Genomic DNA, 21,348 nt, shown 5'->3' with positions numbered 1-21,348 from the left:
AAACTAGTTATAGGTATCACGAGTTTGTGTTTAACTATGTAAGGTGATGTTTACGCCGCGCTACCACGGCTCTTAACTAGCTAACGTCACTAATTAATTAACAGCATTATCTTACACCTGCGCTACACAGATTGCTCCAAGAAACTTTGTAAGACAGAATACCGTCAGTAGCATGATACAATATTTAACCTTTTCAACGTTCTAGTTTAAATGTTTTATAATAGTGTCGTGTCTTTATTTTGGATTTACATATCACACTGGGTACGATTGTAAAGTGAACTGTCCCATAATTGTCGCTTAGTGAGAAACGACTAGCGATGAGCGAGTTCTTGATTGTGAGTGTTTTTTTTATTTTGTCAACTGTCTTACCAACAGTGTACTCGTAAACAGCTATTATACAATATATACGTACAATAAGCTGCAGAGATATCTGCTCCCTGCAGGGGGTCAAATATCACTGTACATGTGTCAGTTTTTAGGGTTCCGTACCCAAAGAGTAAAACGGGACCCTATTACTAAGACTTCGCTGTCCGTCCGTCCGTCCGTCCGTCCGTCCGTCCGTCCGTCCGTCCGTCCGTCCGTCTGTCACCAGGCTGTATCTCACGAACCGTGATAGCTAGACAGTTGAAATTTTCACAGATGATGTATTTCTGTTGCCGCTATAACAACAAATACTAAAAACAGAATAAAATAAAGATTTAAATGGGGCTCCCATACAACAAACGTGATTTTTGACCAAAGTTAAGCAACGTCGGGAGTGGTCAGTATTTGGATGGGTGACCGTTTTTTTTTTGCTTTTTTTTGTTTTTTTTTTTTGCATTATGGTACGGAACCCTTCGTGCGCGAGTCCGACTCGCACTTGCCCGGTTTTTTTTTTCTTTCTACGGTACAGTATTAGTTACTCCATATAAAAATGAGCTGTCATAGGGATCATTCGACGCAAGAGGTATAGTTACAAGTTGATTAATTGTCGACATTGTCCACAGTCACTGCTCACACACGTGTCCCGCGGCACAAAGAGCACGCTGAACAAGCTGGGCGTGTTCACGGTGTCCTCGTTCCACGCCTTCATCTGCGCGCGCTCGCCGTCGCTGCTGAACAATCTGCTGGCCGGCCGCGGCGCCACCAAGCGCAGGGCGCCGAACCTCTCGCGCTCCAACTCGGGCTCCAGCCGACGGTCTATGCAGGTATGTCATTTATTTATTTAAAATTAATCTTTATTGAACTACACAAGTACAAATGGCGAGCTTGATCGCTCAAAGCATTATCTACTAGTCAACCAATTGGCTAAATGTGATCACAGTCTTTGTGACATTCGGATAATTATGAGTTTCGTTTTGTGGGTGTAGTTTTTCAATAAATGAATACGATTGAAAGTTTTGTTTATGGTCGGTTTTCCGGTCGATTCCGGTCACAGTTTGTTTATACTTTCACGATAGTTTTCTCACTCTTTCTTTAGATTTTTTGTACCTAATTTAGTATTTAAAAATCTTAATTTTTTATCGAAATATATTATTTTGTCGTACCTAGTCCAAAACGGTTGTCACTATTTCCAAAAAATCATCTAGTAAGTTATTTTTATTCGAATGTTTCAACGCAATTTGATGTTTATATGTTTATGTGAATTAACTAAACCTTAATACAAAAACGCAAATAATACTACGAAGCGTAAAAAGGTAGAAATTGTTAATTTTCGCTAATGTTACGTAGCAATCATTATTCAATGGAAATAAGGTTATATTTTTGTTTGCTAAACATAAAAGAGCAAAGTGGAATTTGTCTCCAAAAATTAAACAACTTCGTTAATTTTGCTCTCTGCCGCTTCCTAATTACGTTACGCGGGCACTACAAACGGTTGAAAAAACAACGCAGAATAGGAACGCAAATACAAGTGTTCCGGGCATTTTTGTGCGGGGAATCGTGAAAATACCGACCGGCCAAAAAATCTGTTGGGCGTTGTAAGTCGACGGCGCCTAATACCCGCCGTCACGACAACGGACTATTACTCGCCGCCGCTTGGCCCTGACTGCTTGTCATTAGGTAGACCGCCCTTGTTTCTACAACAAATTGCACCTAATCTTGTTCTAAATGGAAAGGTGGAAGGTTGAGCCATGAACTTATGAGTGCAAAAAGCCATAGTTTTATGTAAATTATAAGCTGCTGTAACTATGTAATCATGGGTATTCATGTAAATCACTTGTTGTTATATTAGTAAATTTTTTCTATACATATTTGTTTGTACAAAAATTTAAAAGAAAAAACTTTTACATTTAATCTCGGGAATGAAGCGCTGTATTTTGAAATACAAATTGCAGTACCCCGAAACTCGTCTTCGTTCCATCGTTATTCTCAATATTGGGGTCGTGGCCTCCACGAGAATGATTTCCCCTTTTTTGCTGCTAATTGCCGTCTATCTATTGCACGGTTTGCACGCTACACAAACTGAAAAATCTGTTTTCTGTGAATTGGCCGGTTTGTTAATATTTCACAACGTTCTCCGAGTTTATTGTTTTATGCATACCTGCCTAGTCAAGCAAGAGTAGGTAATAGTAATAAAAATAGTACAGTTATTATAGTATGTCCATACAAAGTGTATCCATTGCATTACTGGCGATTTTATTTTACTCCCTTTACTAAAAGATATCAATATACAAAAAATGACGAAGAAAAATACTAGCCATTATAAGCTTCATTTCAGCCACGCTCGTTATCGATAACGAGTGAACGCTGTCGGTCCAATAAACGTCAAAATTGCCACGTCATATTCAGATCATTTATGCATGTTTACCTACGTACAACCTCGCCCGTTGACGGCAGATGTCACGCGACGAAGGCGAGGCTGCGGTCAGGGTGTCCTTACCAGAGGGCACGACCGCAACAGTGGGGGTCCGCGAGGGCATGACGGTGGAGGAGTTTCTGGCGGCCGCCTGCGCCCGACGCTCGCTCAACGCGCTCGAACACTTCGTCAGAGTGAAGAAACGCCGTGACATGGAGGATCACAATTACTTCGTGCCGCATCGTAGCGACCTCATTGAGACTTACGTGAGTACCCGAATAATTTCAGGTAGAAAATCTTACACTGCTAGGGGCACGGATTTAGGATTTTACATCGCAACGCCGGAAGCTTTCGAGCTGCTTTTTCCCGGCTCTCTGCTACGATTCGTTTTAAAACAGATTTTTAACTTTTTTTTTGTTACAACTCAATGTGTCAGGGGCTCACGGCTTAGTTTTTTTTTGTGTAAAAAGATGGGTTACGATACGGGGCTAGCTCGTTTTTTATCCCGATTCGTCCAAAATAATTGACGCCGACACGGTATTGCTGGCATCTGGAATTGAAGTTAGCATATATGTTTATGTATTAAACGTACAAAGTCTAAATACAAAGGTATCATATTTAATAATTAAATGTTTAACAATTGAGTACAATTTTCGCTAAAGTAATCAGGCATCAAGGTTAGACGGTAATGTACGATTGTAGCTCGAAACGCTTGAACAAAGTAACGATCTACCGTAAGAAGAGATTAACTTTTGTCCCTAGCGTATTCCTGTTGTTCTCAAAACAAGGGGAGTAATTATGTTAATGATTCAGCTGCAGCCCGTGTCGACCTAATACAACGTTCAACGTTCTGTCTTAAAAATCCCTTTGAACAGATTACTTGGCATTGTGACTTGTTATTTGATTACGCGTAACAAATTAAATTATGTAGGTGTATGGCGTGGGTAGGAGTACGCGAGATTTTTTTTTAATTATTAAGGGGTGCAAAAAATGTATAAAAGTGTTTTGGGACCGAGATTCGTTTGAGTACGGTCTGACAGCCCATATATCCATTCACTCTCTGATTTTATTCACATTCTATAAGGGAGGACGGCCGATAGTTACACCAAACTCGTATTAAAATAGTCAACCGCGAAAATACCTATAGCGCATATTTTAGAACAGAGTTAATGTAGCGTAGATCAGGGTTGCTCTAATTTTTTTCGCGGACATGGGAAAGCCGTCGGTATAAATAGGGCCATTAATCACACCATAAATCAAGGTACATCGAAACAGGCGCTCGGACAGAAGCACGGCTACGAATAATCAATCACAGATAGGGTCTCTGATACATTGAAATTATTTAAACAAAATAAGGATAAAGGAATTCTTTTGACCCCTTATGCTAATGTTGGTAGCAACTGCGACGGGTTCACTTTGATTGAGGTACGACAGGAGTCGGTTTAGCAGGGTACTAATGTGTATTCTCTAATTATAGCGCAAATAAACATGTAAAATCTATAGGTACTCACATACATCTATATCTGTGTGGTAAAATGTTTCTTCGAAAATACACTTTCTAAAGGGAGTTTCAAATTTCCATCTGAAGGTTTGGGGACGTGCCAATCCTCTGGGAAATACATCACACGATCCAATACATTGTGCTGTGTATTTTTGAACCAACTTAAAAAAAAGTGAATTGATGGTCTTTGGCATAATTCCAGCGTGGGATATTCGTTGTAAAAAAATAGATGAATGCCTCCTTGATATAGGTACTTATTGAACCTAGTAATATATAGGTATTATAAATAAGTGTACCGGTTAATGGTTATGGGTTATAAATTATAATTGTTGGATTTTTTTTAATAAGGTCCTAGGTCCAAAGTTTCGAAATAACTGATATTATTTTTGCATTAGGTACGTTAAGTTTTTGTGAAAAACAAACGAGAGAATATTTCATCCCTCTAAGCTACAAATACGGGTATAAACTTGTCATATATATTCTATTGACAGCTCCGGGTCTTAATAGTAGGTACACACTAGCGAATACACTTCACCTATTCGTGTCGAGCGGACTAAAATCCCTGGCATCAATTTTCCTCTGACCTCCATGCGTCTCGGCCGTCACTTTATCTCCTGTGTAATCATGACTTTATCCCGCATTCACATTTCACTGGCGCTGACTGTCACGGGTCCCATCTTTATAGTCTGCCCATTTAGTACCTACTTCGCAGATACTCGAGTCAGACTCATTCGGGTCGAATCACATCGCCCCCGGCCTTTTATTTGTCGTTTACTCGTCGTATTTCACTGTAAATGCAAACTAATTTTGTAGCTTTAAATGCAGAATACGAAAATTAAACTCGTATACAAAGAGCAAATAGATCTTCTCAACTCAAGCATGATGGCATAGGTTTGGGAACCGCGCGCCGAGAACGTTTAAATTCATGTAAGATTGTACTGTTTTGAATATTTAATTTATAGGGATTTAAGAAATTACGCTTTCTTCATAATGCCGTCTAATAATTAATTTACAAAATCAGGACAATGTTTAATCTAGTCCAAGCAAAGATAAAAGTAAAAAACGAAACCGAAATTAATAAACGTCCAGTTAAACGTGCTTCCTGCTACTTACTTTACTCAAATGCAGGGGAAGAGCTATTATTTTTCATTTATATGTTTGTGTGTGTATTTAATTATGTATAGAGTTATATTTTTTCTGGCACTCTGCAATCTGAATTATTAACTTTATTTATTATTCATTTAGTTGCACACACACGAGGTAGTAGAGGTGTGCGCCAAGATCCTGTACCAAGTGGAACTGCAAAGGAACACGCTAGAGCAGATGTGGGGCTTCAGCGTGGAGGCCGAGCTAATCGAGAACGCCGAGCGACAGGACGAGCTCTGCTGCTACGTCAGCCGTGTCGAGGACAAGAGTGTCGCCATGCAAAACGGTCAGTACTCACTATATACTTTTTCAAGTTTTTTACTGACTTTTGTCTGTATATGTTGTGTTTTCCTGAACCAATTGAATAGTTTAAAAATAAGTCAATTGCTATATGTATCATTATCCATCCTGTCTGATGGTGAAGACGGAAATGACTGTTGGAAAATAGGTAATAGGTTATATAATAATTTCCTCAATTGGATGTGGTTGATTCTGCAATGAAAATGAAAATTGGCATTAAAGTTTTGTACGAAATTCTATTTTTACCTATATCGTAGGTACTAAAAAAAATAATGACTAAAAGTGAATTTTATTTCTTTCTCACCAATATATTTTCCGCCATCCGTGTGAAAGGTCAAGTAAGCTTACACAAACTCTGTACTTGTTAAAATATGGTGGCAAGACAAACTTGCCCTGTTTCACCGTAGGTAATCCATCTTTCAATATTTGCAACGATAAATCTCCACTCTCTAGAGTAAATTTGTCGACTATTTACCGTCTATAACATTTATGGTAAATATTTTCGGTGTTTATTTAAATACTCTTTTTCTTTAGTTTAAGTTTCTTTATTTGGCCAAGTAACAAAAGAACGTTACATCTAGCAAGTCAAATACAGCCAATACAGGTCATTGCTAAAACTAATCATGCAATGTCTTAATAGGTAGATACAATTTTATAAATCAAAATGTATTATTAACATAGTAAAGGATCAAATATGTACGTCAATTTCATAGAGTGTAAATAAAAGTATGCTTAGAATTATTTTATATAAGAAATTCATTATTTTTAATTTTATCTGTAAATTCATTGATTGAGTCAAATGGGTTACATTGAAAGAAACGTTTAAATTTACTTTTAAATTCTATATATGTTAAATTCGTTATTTGTAAAGGCAATAGGTTGTAAAGGGTAACTTTTAGGGAGATACCTTGCTTAAATGTTTTTATTAGCTTTGTCGTAGGAACTACCTTTACCTACGTACCTACCTGATTTTTAGAAAATATAACATTATACATAATAGCTTATGATATTATTATATTAGTATGTTATTTTCAAAAGTGTTGGCAAGATTAACGCGTGGCAATGTTTAGGCGGTTTCAAAAAACTAGTTTCGTAACACGCTTCAACATCTACACAACTTTATCAAAGTTCGCAAAAAATGTTAGCGAACTTTGTCCCAGTTTGTTTTTGGAGACTTTATCATGACTCAATCATGTTAGCTAGCACTTATCCAACATGAAGCCCTATGAGAGAACAAACTTTTGAATCAACTTACAGAATAATAGATCTGGTTTAAACGAGATAAAAAATTAAACTTATGTAAAACAAGTTAGAAATATAGTTAATAAAAAAGACTGCATAAAGTTATTTTATATCTTAACTACCAAGCCTGCCATAGTTTCAACCAAAGCAAAATAAAAATAACTTTATAAGGTTCTAATTCTATTTCTAACGCCCGGGCTATTTTCAATTCCAAAGATGCGCATCCTCGATAAGATAAAAATAAACTGTGCAGTTTATAAAACTGTTGTTGTGTCAGGTATAATCAAAGGCGACGAGATAATGGTGATCAACGGAGCGATCGTATCTGACCTAGATATGATGTACCTGGAGAGCGTATTGCAAGAGGAACTCTCGCTCGTCATGATGATGAGGTATGTTTGCTGTGTCTCTAAATACGAGACCATTTACTTTTCGATTTCCGCACGGCTGGATGTTAGTTGTCGAGTTACAGTCCATTAATCAGAAACACGCATCACGTTCTACCGTCATTTAACACGTTTCGTATTGAAAACAGTTGGCGTCGCCTAATGAAATGCTCTAGCTTTTAGAATGCAAAGTTTTATACTTAATCTCAGTAAACATGTTTACATAACGGCTTCATTTTAAATTTAGTCCAATATGAAAAGCTCATCTCACTCTCTCGACATTGCGGACTTGGTGCCAAATAATTTGCCTTTTATGCTTCTAGGCTACGGTAAATGCAAATTGCATTTAGTTCGTACTGGACAAATAGACAAAAATTGCCTCCCCAACTCGGAAGAAACCCCTCAGATATGAATTGCGCGAGAAAAGGTTTTATATTTAAACTGCGCCGGAGGAATAGGAAGCTGGTTGCGAGGATAATAAAGCGGAAGTTAAAGTGTGGCGTGGCGCGGCAGGGCGAGTCGGGGCAGAGTGGAAAGGCTGTTCATCGGCGTTTCCCGCCCCCATACACCTGACCTTTCGCGGCCGCGACAAGTTTACTGAAGCGCTCGCTGCGACCTACATAGCCTGCAGCCCTGCCTCGCGCTGCGCTGCCCTCCGCCGCACCAGTTATAAAACAATCACCCGCTGCCGATCGCTGCGTTTAAGGGTTTCGCAGTAGCTGCAATAAACCCGTATAAGTTCTTAACGTTCCTGACAGACTTTTGACATTAAAGGTTTATGAGCCTTCGGATAAATAAGTATATTTTCCTATGGCGGCGTAACGGTCGTCTAGAAAATCGTAAACGGACGATAATAATTAGCTATTTATTACTTTGCTCTTAACTTTGCCCCTTTGAAATAATACCCGTTGTTTATCCGCTTACAAAACAACACAGGCAACTGTCTTTTATAAAAAGGAAGCTGCCGGCAGCACCCTTCATTTGCAAGCGTAGTTGCACTTGACAATGTTTCAGCGCACTCCGCCGCTTTGACGCACTAGAACGACAAAGATAGCGATAGCTTGCAGCGTTTAAAGGGTTTACATCGTCCTTTCTGCGTAGTATTTACTTGCGACACCTCGCGCCGCGACGGCGCTGGCATTGTGCGCCCTGAACTGCTATTTGCAATACTCGCCGCGCATCGCTTCAATCGAACCAGTATAAGTGCTATCTTTGATTCCGCCTATTTAATTCAAATCTCTAGATCAAGTTACACTAGGAATGAGCTCACAGCCGAGGCGAAATGTTTTGTAGATTTAATAGCTGCAATTGAGACTCGCCGCCTGAATTACAGACGTAACTAATGGTTCCCAACAAATGTCGTCTCGGAACAAACGCTTGCGACTTGGTGTTATTGTTGTGAGTTCTATCTTATCGCTATATCATAAAGCCGCTCCGGTTTTCAGACGGCCCTTTTGTCTTTGAATGTGGGCTGTGCCGTAAATCATTAAGTTTACTCACTGTCTAAATATTAAATATTCTGTAGCATGATAACCATGAATTTTTGTTATTGTCATTTGTAATTTATATTTAAGCGGTGTTTTGGTTTTGTTTTATTTCATGTTCCTTCTGCTTTCCGAATTTATATTAAATCACGATATGAGATTTATTATTCTATCATAGCAACATCGAAGCGATATGTCTAACATGTCAAATAGCTCCCCATTTTTATTTATTACAAGGAATAAGACGTAGTACCTTAATAAATTATAGTACCGTTTCCGAACAACACAATGGTTAAAGTGTGATAAATAGTTTACCGTCGAGTGAGTTGAATAATAACGGGGTAAATTCGAGACGTCTCATTTATGTTAATTGTCTGTACAATTGGATTATGTTACATTTGTTAACGATGCTGGTGAGCTCATATCCGAATGCGGCTTCGAACGTTAAGCTAAGTGCACACCAGTCAGATTAGCTTACGTTTTCCAATGTAGAATGTAGGTATGCCTAAAACACCATAACGCATAACGCATGCAACAGCACGTAGACTAAAACTGGATTAACAAATGCAAATGCCTCTAGTGCACACCAATTCCGCATTGATGTGGTACTAAATCGTCAATTCACACATGTGTAAACAATTTGTTAAATACGTTTTAACGCAAACATCAAAAGCATTGCTCAAAGGTTAACTGGAAGAGATCCCTTAAAGGGATAAGTTCGCCTTTGTACTAATGACGAATGTTATTTTTCCTGTTTTGTTTTGATTTTTGTACAACAAAGTGTTTTACTACTACTACTACATCAACACAAGCTGAATTGAAACAGCGACGCAAGATGAACATGAAAGCGCGCTATTGTGGACTTAGCTTTACGTCGTTTTGACACATGCTGTTGGCAAACCTGGCGCACTGAGATGTGCAATGCGGTGCGGAGAAGCGCAACACCGGCGCCATAATTAAATCGACACATAGATACCCAATTACGTCGTTGTTTCGCTAGCAGGGTTGTTTCCTATCTATACCTACTTAACACAACTTTAGCAATCGAATTTGGTTATCGGTTTTTTTTTGTTAACACGATAAAAATAAACAACTCGGGATTTATTACAACAAAAAACTTTCAATTAAACTTGCTGTCAATCAATCTATGGCAGGGGTTTTCATATTCACGTTTTAGGAGATTTATAAAATACTAGCTCGACTCGATGTTCGGTATTCAAAGCTACGCTCCGGAGTATAGTAAATATTGGTATGGTTTTAACAAACTTTATTTTGTACTAGCTTTGCCAAACAAATAAAAGCAGCAGTATGTTTCATAAAGAACCATCTCACCATTCAACCATCAGAGCCGACTTTTGAATACACGCGTAATTATTCCAGTGATAATGTAACACACTCAGTGAAGCTAGACTTAAAATTTAAATATTCAACGTATACTAATTTCCATTAGGGATGCGAATTGTACAATTTAATCGGCCTCTATAAATCTGAAATGAGGTTATCCATTGTGAAAAATTGGAAAAACTAAAATGTTAAATGTAAACACAAAGCCCTAATTTTAGGCTCGCCGTGTCTCGAGACTTAGGTAAAAAAACAACGGGTTGCACTCCGGGAGTGCCGACAGAAGTGAAAACTCAATGACTAGTCCAAAATGTCTGCAGCACTATGTATAATTGACCCATCCTCCTTTTTATTGAAAAACTTTAGTTCCGAAATTGCTGGTCAGTGAGTTTGTTTAAAATTCGAAATTCAAATTTGTAGCGTTAATTGTTTAAAATTCAAATAGAAATTGTAAAGTTACCTTGCAGACCTCGCATCTAAATATATTTGGTCATGATATTTTGAGTTTTATTCACCAGTACTAGAGTTCACTTTTATTAGCGATTTCATCAAGATGTAGCTTTATTGAATTATATTTGAGTGATATAAAGATGTAACTGTGAGATCCTCGTATTTCAACATTTTCAACCCGTACAAGATTAGAACCTTTTTCATTAAATGTCATTGAGTTTTTCTTTTTTGTTTTAAATGCCATCTAAATGAGTGGCCATCTAAACGTTACGGTCACATGATCGCGTTACGCGTTACGCTGTCTCGAGTTTATCATTTTTTCCCCACCTTAAAACGTGCCCAGCGACGCTAAAGAAGTTTTCACTTCAAAAATAGTCTAAGCTCGTCTTTCATACTATTTTAAAACAAAAATTCAGACAGCAACAACAGCCTAACTCTATTTTAACTTATTCTATTAAATATTTACTAAAACTAAAAGTTAATTTTGTCTATGAATACTGTAGTTTTCTAATACAGCCCAGTAAAGTTATTTCGAGCTTATTTCTGAACTGTAGGACCTCGACAACGACGCCAACTTTTTAAAACTAAGCTATAGTAGCTGCCTATCCTGTGCTATAAAGGAGATCGTCGATTTTCTTAGGCGTTTGGGCCCACTCGCAAATTGAACGTATACATGTAATATATACGGGGTGTCCCTAGTCATTGGACAAAGCCGAAATGTACATATGCATTAGGGTATTTAGAACCAGTATACATAGTATCATAACATTCATAACAATCGGCGTAGCGGTTACTATGAAATTAACAAATTACGATTTTTTTCCTTTGGAGCAACCTGTATGTGTTAATAGCTCCTGAGGTAATAAATAGTATGAAACCTTCTTCGACCGTTTTGATTATCTTTTTTATTTATGGCATTAATAAGATTCTGACTTTAGACAAATGTCATCATTGCTGCACATTTTCAAACAAATTGTCAAAAGCACTGCCAATGATTAATACAGTATGTTTCTTTTTGTTGTCGATTATTGGAAATAACTTTTGTTTGATAATTGATTTTTTTATCTTTTGTTCTCATTAAAAAAATATTACCGTTAGAGCATTTCTTAGAAGTAACCCTACGTGGGATTTCAGGGCTTGTCCAATGGCTAAGGTCACCCTGTATAGGAAATTAATCGTTATAATTGCTAGATCATGATGATAAAAATAAAATCACGAAATATAACGGGAATTTTGAGAAATACTGCAATAAAAACTTGAACATGACAAGAAAAACTTTTATATACAAAAGCGTATACAACTCACACTATTCTGTAAAAGTGTTTTGACGTTTTAAAAGAAAATAAACAAAGTCTGACATGTAAATGAAACTGAAATCGTATCCGCGTTCAATAAAAAGTTATATTTTGATCTTATTCGGACGTTCATTGTTACTTCTACGGAGAGTGAACAGATTCATTTTAAATCTTCTTTCAAAGAAGTAAGGTTTATTTAAGGTTAGCGTTACTTGAAAATATTGGACAGATTGTTAAAAATGGTTGCGTTTAGTTAAATAAAAGTAGCATGATATCGTCGTCGTCTGAATTCGTTTAAATCTCCAAACTATGTAAATAAATAAAAAGTCAAATTACTATATTTCTTAACTACTTATTTTAGGCATTTTTACAGTCGATTTAGAATTTAAAAGTAGGTATATATTAAATTAATAATCAATGACACTAGTAATATTTTGAATAGTATCGAAACGCACTTATGTCAACTATGACTTATGGCTACCCACCTTATACATAGTTTAATGCAATGAGATTTTATAACTCCTTAGTGAAAAAACCTCACGGTTTGTGTGAATTTGAGCGTTATGTCAATACTAATAAAGATGTTGACGACGGCAAGGCTTTTGTTAATATATAATACATTGATTTACGGAAATGAATAATATAATGTCTTTTAATTATATATTTCTAATTCCCGTTTAATTTTTACCCAATATTATAATTTTTTCAGTAATAAAATGCGTATATAATTACTGTAATAGTCTGTACCATATACGTGATGGTTTACTCTGGGCCCAAAATCGACGATCTCCTTTGTGTTTTGTGTTTTGTACAATAAAGAGTTTATACATACATACATACATAGTTTTTTTATTTAGTATCTACACACATAAATTTCAGTCATACAAAGACGAAGAAAAAAAAATGTCACTCTAATTCCCAAAAGTACACGGCAGTATTCTGATTGTAGACAGCTTAAAGAGCACATGCAATATTAACGTAACTAATAGGTAATCTGGACAGAAGTAATTAAATGAAAACTTAAATCTTTGTATGACCTGTGTTTTTGATTGGATTCCATTTATAAAACGATTTTTATGTCCAGATCTTCGCGCACGGAGCCGCCCGAGCTCTCGGGCATGATGCGAGCGGCCACCGACGACATAATCGACTCGCTCGTGTGCCCGCCGCCGCCCAGCGATCCGCCTGTCATCTCCGACGACATGATCTCCGGCCTCATCGTCCCGGCGCCGGCTTGGAGTGAGTACTTAGTTGCAGCCTTGCTCTCAACAGCGAGTCACCTAACAAACTTTGACTTTAACCGACGAACCTGGAACCTGGTTCGTTCGTATACCTATTCAACATTTCTCAACGACTCACTCGGTACCTCAGACCTTCGAGCAACACCGGCTTCCGACACATCGGAAGGGAGGGGCCCAAGCGTTATCTCACCGTACAAATCTTTCTGCCATTTTTCGCGGGGGGAAAGGTGCACACAGTCGCACTTCTCACACACTTACATACAAAATCCAATCTGTAATGACGACACAAATACATAGAAAATGACACACGTCAAAGACAAATCTTGCAAACCTCGATCTCTTTTTGTGTACGGACGAGTGACAAGTGTCACAACACGCACAGTCGCACACTAACACATTTTCGTTGAAGTATGTTATTGTATTCTGAGAGATGAGAAGTCGGATTTGTCGCTCGACCGATCCGCAATTTGTACTGAGCGAGCAAAATCGATAAATCCAACAATTACATGAGACTAAAATATAATAATTGTGTTTGAATGTAATTAAACGTATGATATGTAAAAAAAAATATTACATGTGAAATGTAACACTTTCTTTTTGTAAATTTGATGTCCCCGACCCCTTTTTACAACAAAAAACCGAGCAAACAGGCATTTTTGTGCAGCAGTGTTCACGCGCGCGACTGGACTCGGTCTAGTGAAAAATCCAAGTGCAACTAGTTTTATTACCCGCGCTAGATTAGATTGACGTGCTAATCTTGTACCTCGGCAGAGGGGAAATAGTGCGAATGCCGCCTCCCTTCCGTGTTGCTCGAAGCCTCAGACGATATGATGTCCGGTCTGCTCGTGCTAGCGCCCGCCTGGAGATAATGTTTACTTCCAGTCATACTATCGGCAGCTAAAAATAACTCCATACTTAAGGTTTTTTTTTTTAAATTCCAGTTCTAGAATCCTTATTGTCACAAACATTATTTAAATTGTATAATTAGAACTACTTACTGTTACTGAATAATAGATAATCTAAACAAAAAACGACATTCGTGAAAAGATGAGTAGGAATAGGAATCAGTGTATTTTTTTACGTACATTTTAGACACTCGTATTGGAATAATTGCCACTCCAAAGCTTAGTTGTTTGAGTGCTACCGACTCGGCGTGCGATTCCCTCGTTTTTTTTTAGAGCAAGGATGCTACGAGCTACGGTGTAGCACACATAAAGTTGATTGTCAATAAAGGCTGCGCTTTGACAAGTTATAAAATCATAGGCAGAAAGCAACAAACGCTTTCTGCCTGACAACACGGAGATAAAATGGACACTGCTCTCCACTTAATCTTTTTGAGATTTTTTTTTAAATGTTAACGGAATATTTTCGTAATAAATTACATTTTAAACTGACAAAAATCCTAGAAAGCAAATATCAACCGAAAAGAATGTAATATTCAAAATTGATAAAAAATTTGTTAAATGGAGGTACTTAATAAATCATTGCTTTTATTGCGAGATCTATAAACCTAAATCTAAAACTTCAGTTTTTTGTGTCTATGTTTTGTAAACATGGATAGGTACGTTAAATTTTCTAAAACTCAACTAAATTCATCTTTACAGATTATGTTCACATAATACTATAGAATAGACAAATGGCTTATTTTCGCTCGCAATGTGTGTCATAATTCGTAATAGTACTTATATATAATATCATGTTGTAACGAGCTTTTTCTCATAAATTGATATCATTTCTTGCACCAATTTTCTCCTCTCCAACTGGTCGAAATATCTTGCCAACCCATTACAAAGATGCCAAGTTTAAATCTTTATAAGCTCAAGAAATATTTAGTGTACCTTTTATTATCTACGAGTATATTATAATGTAACAAGCCGTCTACCTAGAGCAGGACTAGAGGTTCATTTAGATTTCAAAAACTCTACTCTCTCGCATTTGCTCATTATTGCGAATGAGATGCACTGACATTAATATCAAATTAAGACCTAATTTTTAATATTGAATATGCCTCCTCGTGTTATCGCAGTTAGAATCGAACGCAGCGCTGCGATCGGATGAAGTAAGCCGGGATGTTTCATGATTGGAGCCGATACAGTGCTATTTATATAAGCCTTAAGACTGGCTGCACCGATTGCATTGTGTATAGTTAGCATAAGGCAGCTACAATCTTGTAGATACTTAAAATGCTAACAACAAATGTTTTAGTAAACGTAAAACTAATGTATTATCCAATCCTGTTAACAAATCGAGGACATACTATTTGTAGTTTAAGTGAACAGTACGTCTACCATCAGTTTTTACATTGACATATACGCTCACGTCTACGTAATTTACTTTCTATGCATCTCGCTCGTACTCGCATATTAGTGCAAGCGAGATGTACAGAAAGTAAATTACGTAGACGTGAGCGTTATGTCAATGTCAAAACTGATGGTAGAGGCTCAGGTTATTTTGCTTTGAAACTTTCTGGGCCGTTACGAAGTTAAAGCCTGACCAGGAATATATGATCACGCGCCATGTTGCGGAATTTCACTGGACCTAATTTTTTCGTACTAAACTGAATTGTCACCCTAAAGATGAGAATAACAGCGCCCTCTTGACAATGATCATATATTACTGGTCTGGCTTTACCAACCAGTCAGTTACCAAGAAAACTGTTCAACGTTTTCCTGATATTGACGAATTCATGTCATTTTTAAAATATTTACCTAAAATAGTTTTCAAGTACGATGCGTTACGAGTAATAACTAACTAATAAATAGTCAAATAGGCCAACTCTAACGTAGATTGACATTAGAATGATATCTAAATGATGTCATGTCATTTAGTTATCGTGCATTTCGCTCTTACTTGTCCATACATGTACTGGCTAAAGCAAAACGCACAACTGCTATCATTCTGATATCAGTGTACGTTTGAACTGGCCTGAAATAATATTTTTTAGGAAAAACTATAAACAAAAAAAAGTGACCTTCAAACCCCGCCCTACCCGTTAGCTTCACCCTTCACCCCCACCCTCCGGTACTTTTAGTATGTTGTTTAATGCACCATTCCCTACAACTATGCCAAAATCCGCTTATACACATAGTATTTCCCCCGTTTTACCTTCGTTTGGTAGCCTATTGGCCGGTTTTTTAAGTTGGAATGCCGCTCGTGGACGAGGGCCATATAGGAATTTAATTTCACACGCTCAACACAGGCTCAGCTCAAGCGCTCTCACATATTCCTGTGGACGTTAATACTTTTTCGCTAATACATTTTAGAATTGAGCGACTATTTTACGCAAATAGGGATGTTTACTACTGTAGTAAAGTCAATTATTTCTCCTGACGAACGAAATAATTCAGTAAAAACTATTTGTCAATATATTGGACACAATTTCTGTCCTACAAACCGGAAAGAACTACACAGGGTAGGTAATGTGACATAACAGGCAAGTAAAGTCACTGCTCAGTATTGTATAGTGGTTAATTTATTGTTTCGACAATTTGAAAATGGAATCTGGTTTAACTTATCAACCAACATCCTTATTATTTATAAATCTGATGAATAATATTCCTGATTAATAAACATAATCTAAAATTTGCATCTCCGATACTAGAACATTGAGTATAAAATAGATACATTTTAAGCAGCTTATTGTAAAGCGATTTTCTAGCTACCGTCAACAGTATTAAATTTACTTAACTAAGGTGTCGTAGTTTCCATCGTAGGTAGCGATCTTACCCCGATCACCTGCTACGAAGCTCGTTTGATGTGCTGCCCGATTCGAACTTTAAGATACGTCAATGAATAGATCTAGAAACGATATAGATTAGATGTGTCAGTGACGTCAGTGTCAAAAGTGGCGTTTTTGTTTGAAGAAACGTCACATTTGACACTGACATATCTAATCCATATCGTTTATAGATCTATTAACGAACGTATATAAAGGGGCCCACTGATTAACAGTCCGCCGGACGGTATCGGCCTGTCAGTTGTTCGGAACTGTCAAAATTTTGTTCTAACTGACAGGCCGTTACCGTCCGGCGGACTGTTAATCAGTGGGCCCCTTTAAAGTTCGAATCGGGCCGTTAGTCGATGTAGAGAATAGATTCCCTCTGTAGTTAGAATTCCTGCGCCGTAGCACCGTGCCACTGTGAGAAGTAAATCAATCAACCGCGCGACCGCACGCAGGCGCTTGGAATGCTCCGGCAGAATCAAAGTGGCACATGGAAATGTACGTACACAAATATGATGTGCGAATGTTGATTGGATAGATGCTCAGATGTCTTTGGTGTGTTACTATCACTAAACTTAAGTTCTGCGTTGAATGATAATTGATAACTATTTTTTTAGCAATTAAATGCAATTTAATTACTAGCTCATTTGGGTATAAGTAAGTAATGAGTACGTTAAATTTGTGTAGCGTCAGTTGTTCTACATTTAAACAATCGGACACAGTGTAACTTTGCGATATCTCGGAAACTAGGTGTTACCAGCTAGTGCCGTCTGTCTAGCAAGGGCAGGCTCAGGGACCCCCAGCACCTCACCAATACGCGAGCACGCCTCGGAGAAGGAGCACGTTGCTACGAGCGTTATTGTGAATTCGTGCAGCAAAAGTTAATTTTTTCATTTATGTTTCACAATTTTAACCAAGATATAGAATCGAGTTTGGCGTTATTTAATTTTTTGTTGTGTTCTATGTGTATTAAAGTTTATTTGGAATTAAAAATATTTTTAAATTTCGTTTACTCTTTGGGCAGTTTTTTTAAATTGTTTTAAAAAACACTCCCTTGTCTCACAATTAAACATTTGTATGTAGTATACAATGAAACAGGTCTCATGTTTAATGAAACATGATGTAAACTGAACAACATTTACCAGTACACATTGAAACAATCTCAGTATTTTTTTAATAATTAAAGAATATATGCGAAATATGTGAAAGTAAAACACCATGAAAATTGATATCAATTTGTCTATCATATTCCAAAATATAAGATACTTAACTTTAGAAACGGCTGAGATAGGATGGTTTATATGTTGAATGTTTCATTGATGGCAAGTTTATAGGTCACTTGTCTAACATTGAAACAGTCGTTTATAAAACACTATGTTGCCAGAAAGTGTATGATATCAAGCATGCTCATGCTCAAAACCCTCCCGCGTCCACCTAGTTGGCAATCATGCTCCGTGGACATAAAAGGTGTGCCTTTCTCGCAGCATGCCGTACGTGCCGACCAGATTCTCGATTCACAATGAAACTCAAGTTGTGTACAATGAAACAAGTCTTTCGCTTTTATATATTTCAGCAATCTTATAATAATTTAATACGTCGGAAACCTTTTAAATAACTAATTTCAGCCTACCACTATTTTCTCCTTTCCTTTCTCATTAATTGATTGAAAGCATATATGTATTAATGTCACTTATTTATAACACCGTTTCAATGTTTATTAACGATGTTTCATGGTAGACTAAAATTATTACATCTTCATGCGAAATATCACACTCATAACTTTAAAAACACCAGAGATAGGAAGGTTTGAACTTTTTGTGTTTCATTGATCAACAAGTTACCCTACCTATTTGACAAGGAAAAAAAATGGAAAATTAAAATTATAGATTGACTTCAGATTAAGTCTGTAGCACCATAGTGTAGCACCGATATGTTGGATTGTTATTATAACTTTATAACTAAGTATGTGCTAGGCTGTGACAATGTGTACTGGGTGTTCAGACTCAACATTTATAATAATATGTGGCAGTAAATTTACTGTTTATGGTGCTTATGATTTGATGAAAAATGTAATGTAGAAACTGAAAATCCTTACCTACATATGATGCATAGGGCGTTACTATAGTAACTAATCATTGTTAAATTGTACATGATATTCTCACGTAAAAGTCATAAAAGTTAAAGCAAGCCGAACCTCCAAAGTGAACTCGATTTGAATTACGACTTGAGATACCATCATTTTATTACAGACCTTTTTGTCTGCGAGCTATCCGGAGGGTTAAACAAACTTAAATAGGGTAGGTATTTATGACTCCATTGTTATGCTCGCGTTTTACTTGCTTTCAGAATATTTGAGTGCAAAGGGTATTAAGGTTAAAAGGCTAAAAAGTTTTAATGAATTAATGTTGGAGGAGCTGTAGGTATCTAATATATCTAAAAATGCCCCTTTTTTCATTGTGAACCGCATTACTTAGCTTAAAAGCAATTATTGACATTGTTTGGTTTCTTAAGATTTTAAGCTTTTTTTTCCACTTTGTAATAATAATTCACTCACCCATGTTAAAATATCCCTCGTAAATAGTTTAATTTTAAATGGAGTTCTTGGATCCAAGGATTTTTATATATATTTTGTCATTTAATATGATCTGATATACACGTAGGTACCTACCTAAATATTATCAGTTTTCCTCTAAACTGAAATTGCTTATTTAGGTAAGTAGTCGACGGCGTGATGGTAGTAACATAACATTGCATAGCTAATTATGAAAATAAATTAATTTTATCAATAGAAATTACAATTTACAATTTGCTAAGCAACATTAGATGAATTAATTAAATCGACATTTATGTAACTTTGGCATTAATACCTACAGCTTGAGCATTTATGCAAATATTTGATATTTGAATAATCTTCGATTGTGCCCGGCTTCACTACTAAGATTCCATTATACAAGGTACAAATTTGAACAGATTTCTGTGGACCACAAACACCTCTCCAAATTATGCCTAATTCAGTGAGGGTAAAGGATCACCGACCGCGGCCGCTCGCCCTCTCACACGCCCGGCCCGCAAACGACAGAGTATAACAGTAATTCCTACTTTAGACGCCTGTTTTCTGTATTACCTTTATTTACTTTCAAAACATAAAGCGGCAAAGCTCTCACAGTACAGTGAAGGGATTTACTAAGTAAACAGAATACTGTTACAAGGATTCGCAGATTAAGAAAACATTAATTTTACAGAGTTTTTAGCAGAATAAAAATGTACAAGCACTTCGTATATGCAGCTTCGTTAGATGGCTGGATGTGCAGGTACAAAGACAAAGATACTCGTACCTTGCACACATACGAGTGTGAAATTCCTTTTGCAAGAGACAAACCGCAACCTCGCCCGGGCGGGCGTGTTGTCGTGTCGCAGCATGTACAAAACCCTCGGCGAACAAATCAACCATTCTAGGACAATGGGTTTGAATCAATAGAATTTGCAAATTATTGCCGCTGCGTCTCTGTGCTTTATTTTACGACGTACTTTGGACTTGTGTCCGTGTAACGTTGTTTTATTCTCGCCGTTATATCAAACATCGTTATTGTACGAGATCGGAAGTTATGCGGGTGATCGATCATAAAGTTTGGCCTTGCATGCTTGTTAGCCTCACCTACCTACAGTACCTATGTACCTACTATAAACACTGATAGTGTTTGAATAAATATACAACAATGTTTACTTTAACTAGTTGTTCGTGCTCAGAGCTCCATTTCACTTTGATATTTGTAAGCAAGATTTCAGGTGCTAAATGGGTTTTTTTTTATAAGAAAATAAGTAATTACAAAGTTCTTAAAAATAACCCGTGTTTTGATTTTTAGTACATTTTAAAGTTTATTCTAAGATGCAAGGGTATTGTGATCTTTTTATGTTTTAAGTGTGACAACTGACAAGTGACAATTATATTGATAATAACGTACATTGAAAATAATATTTAATTTGTATGAAAAAGGGAAAATCTAAACACTTAAGTAATAATTTTTAAAAGTTTTTAAATTAAAATTAAAAATATATAGGCCCACTTGCACCATTCACTAACCCGGGGTAAATCGGTTAAACCTGGAGTTGCCATAATCACCAGTACAATTTGACACTTGGTTAACGGTTTAACCGGTTAACCCCGGGTTAGTGGGATGGTGCAAGTGGAGTTTGTTGAGCAAAAAGTTATTACAATAAAAGTTGGTAAGCATTGGTAACCTCACCAGGCACGCCTGTATCGTGGCGACCAATAACATATTAAATTATAACCCAGTACCTATATATTGAACAAACGTTTTATCAACATCTTCATTAGACATTGGCATGAACTGCGGATAGGAAACCGAAGAAAATAATTTAACCAACCGTAAATTTAAAACTTTGATAACATCCACGGCAACCCACCAATAATCCGACTGGGTGAAAATATGGACTTCATTTCCTT

General features: G+C 36.9%; 1 protein-coding gene across 12 annotated transcripts in view; it reads left to right on the top strand.

Annotated features, from left to right (window-relative positions):
• Positions 1–21,348, top strand: part of LOC134793738 (protein still life, isoform SIF type 1) — a 158,296-nt gene that overhangs the window by 115,369 nt on the left and 21,579 nt on the right. For all 12 annotated transcript variants that reach the window (XM_063765398.1, XM_063765406.1, XM_063765397.1 and 9 more), the window contains 5 exons: positions 987–1,187; positions 2,818–3,042; positions 5,523–5,709; positions 7,243–7,357; positions 13,006–13,160. In XM_063765398.1, coding sequence (XP_063621468.1) covers positions 987–1,187; positions 2,818–3,042; positions 5,523–5,709; positions 7,243–7,357; positions 13,006–13,160 — 883 coding nt within the window. The remainder of the gene's footprint in view (positions 1–986; positions 1,188–2,817; positions 3,043–5,522; positions 5,710–7,242; positions 7,358–13,005; positions 13,161–21,348) is intronic.

The sequence above is a fragment of the Cydia splendana genome, chromosome 9, assembly GCF_910591565.1.
Source record: "Cydia splendana chromosome 9, ilCydSple1.2, whole genome shotgun sequence".
Lineage (NCBI taxonomy): Eukaryota > Metazoa > Arthropoda > Insecta > Lepidoptera > Tortricidae > Cydia > Cydia splendana.
Note: the sequence above shows the minus strand (reverse complement) of the source record. Positions and strands in the feature narration are given on the sequence as shown.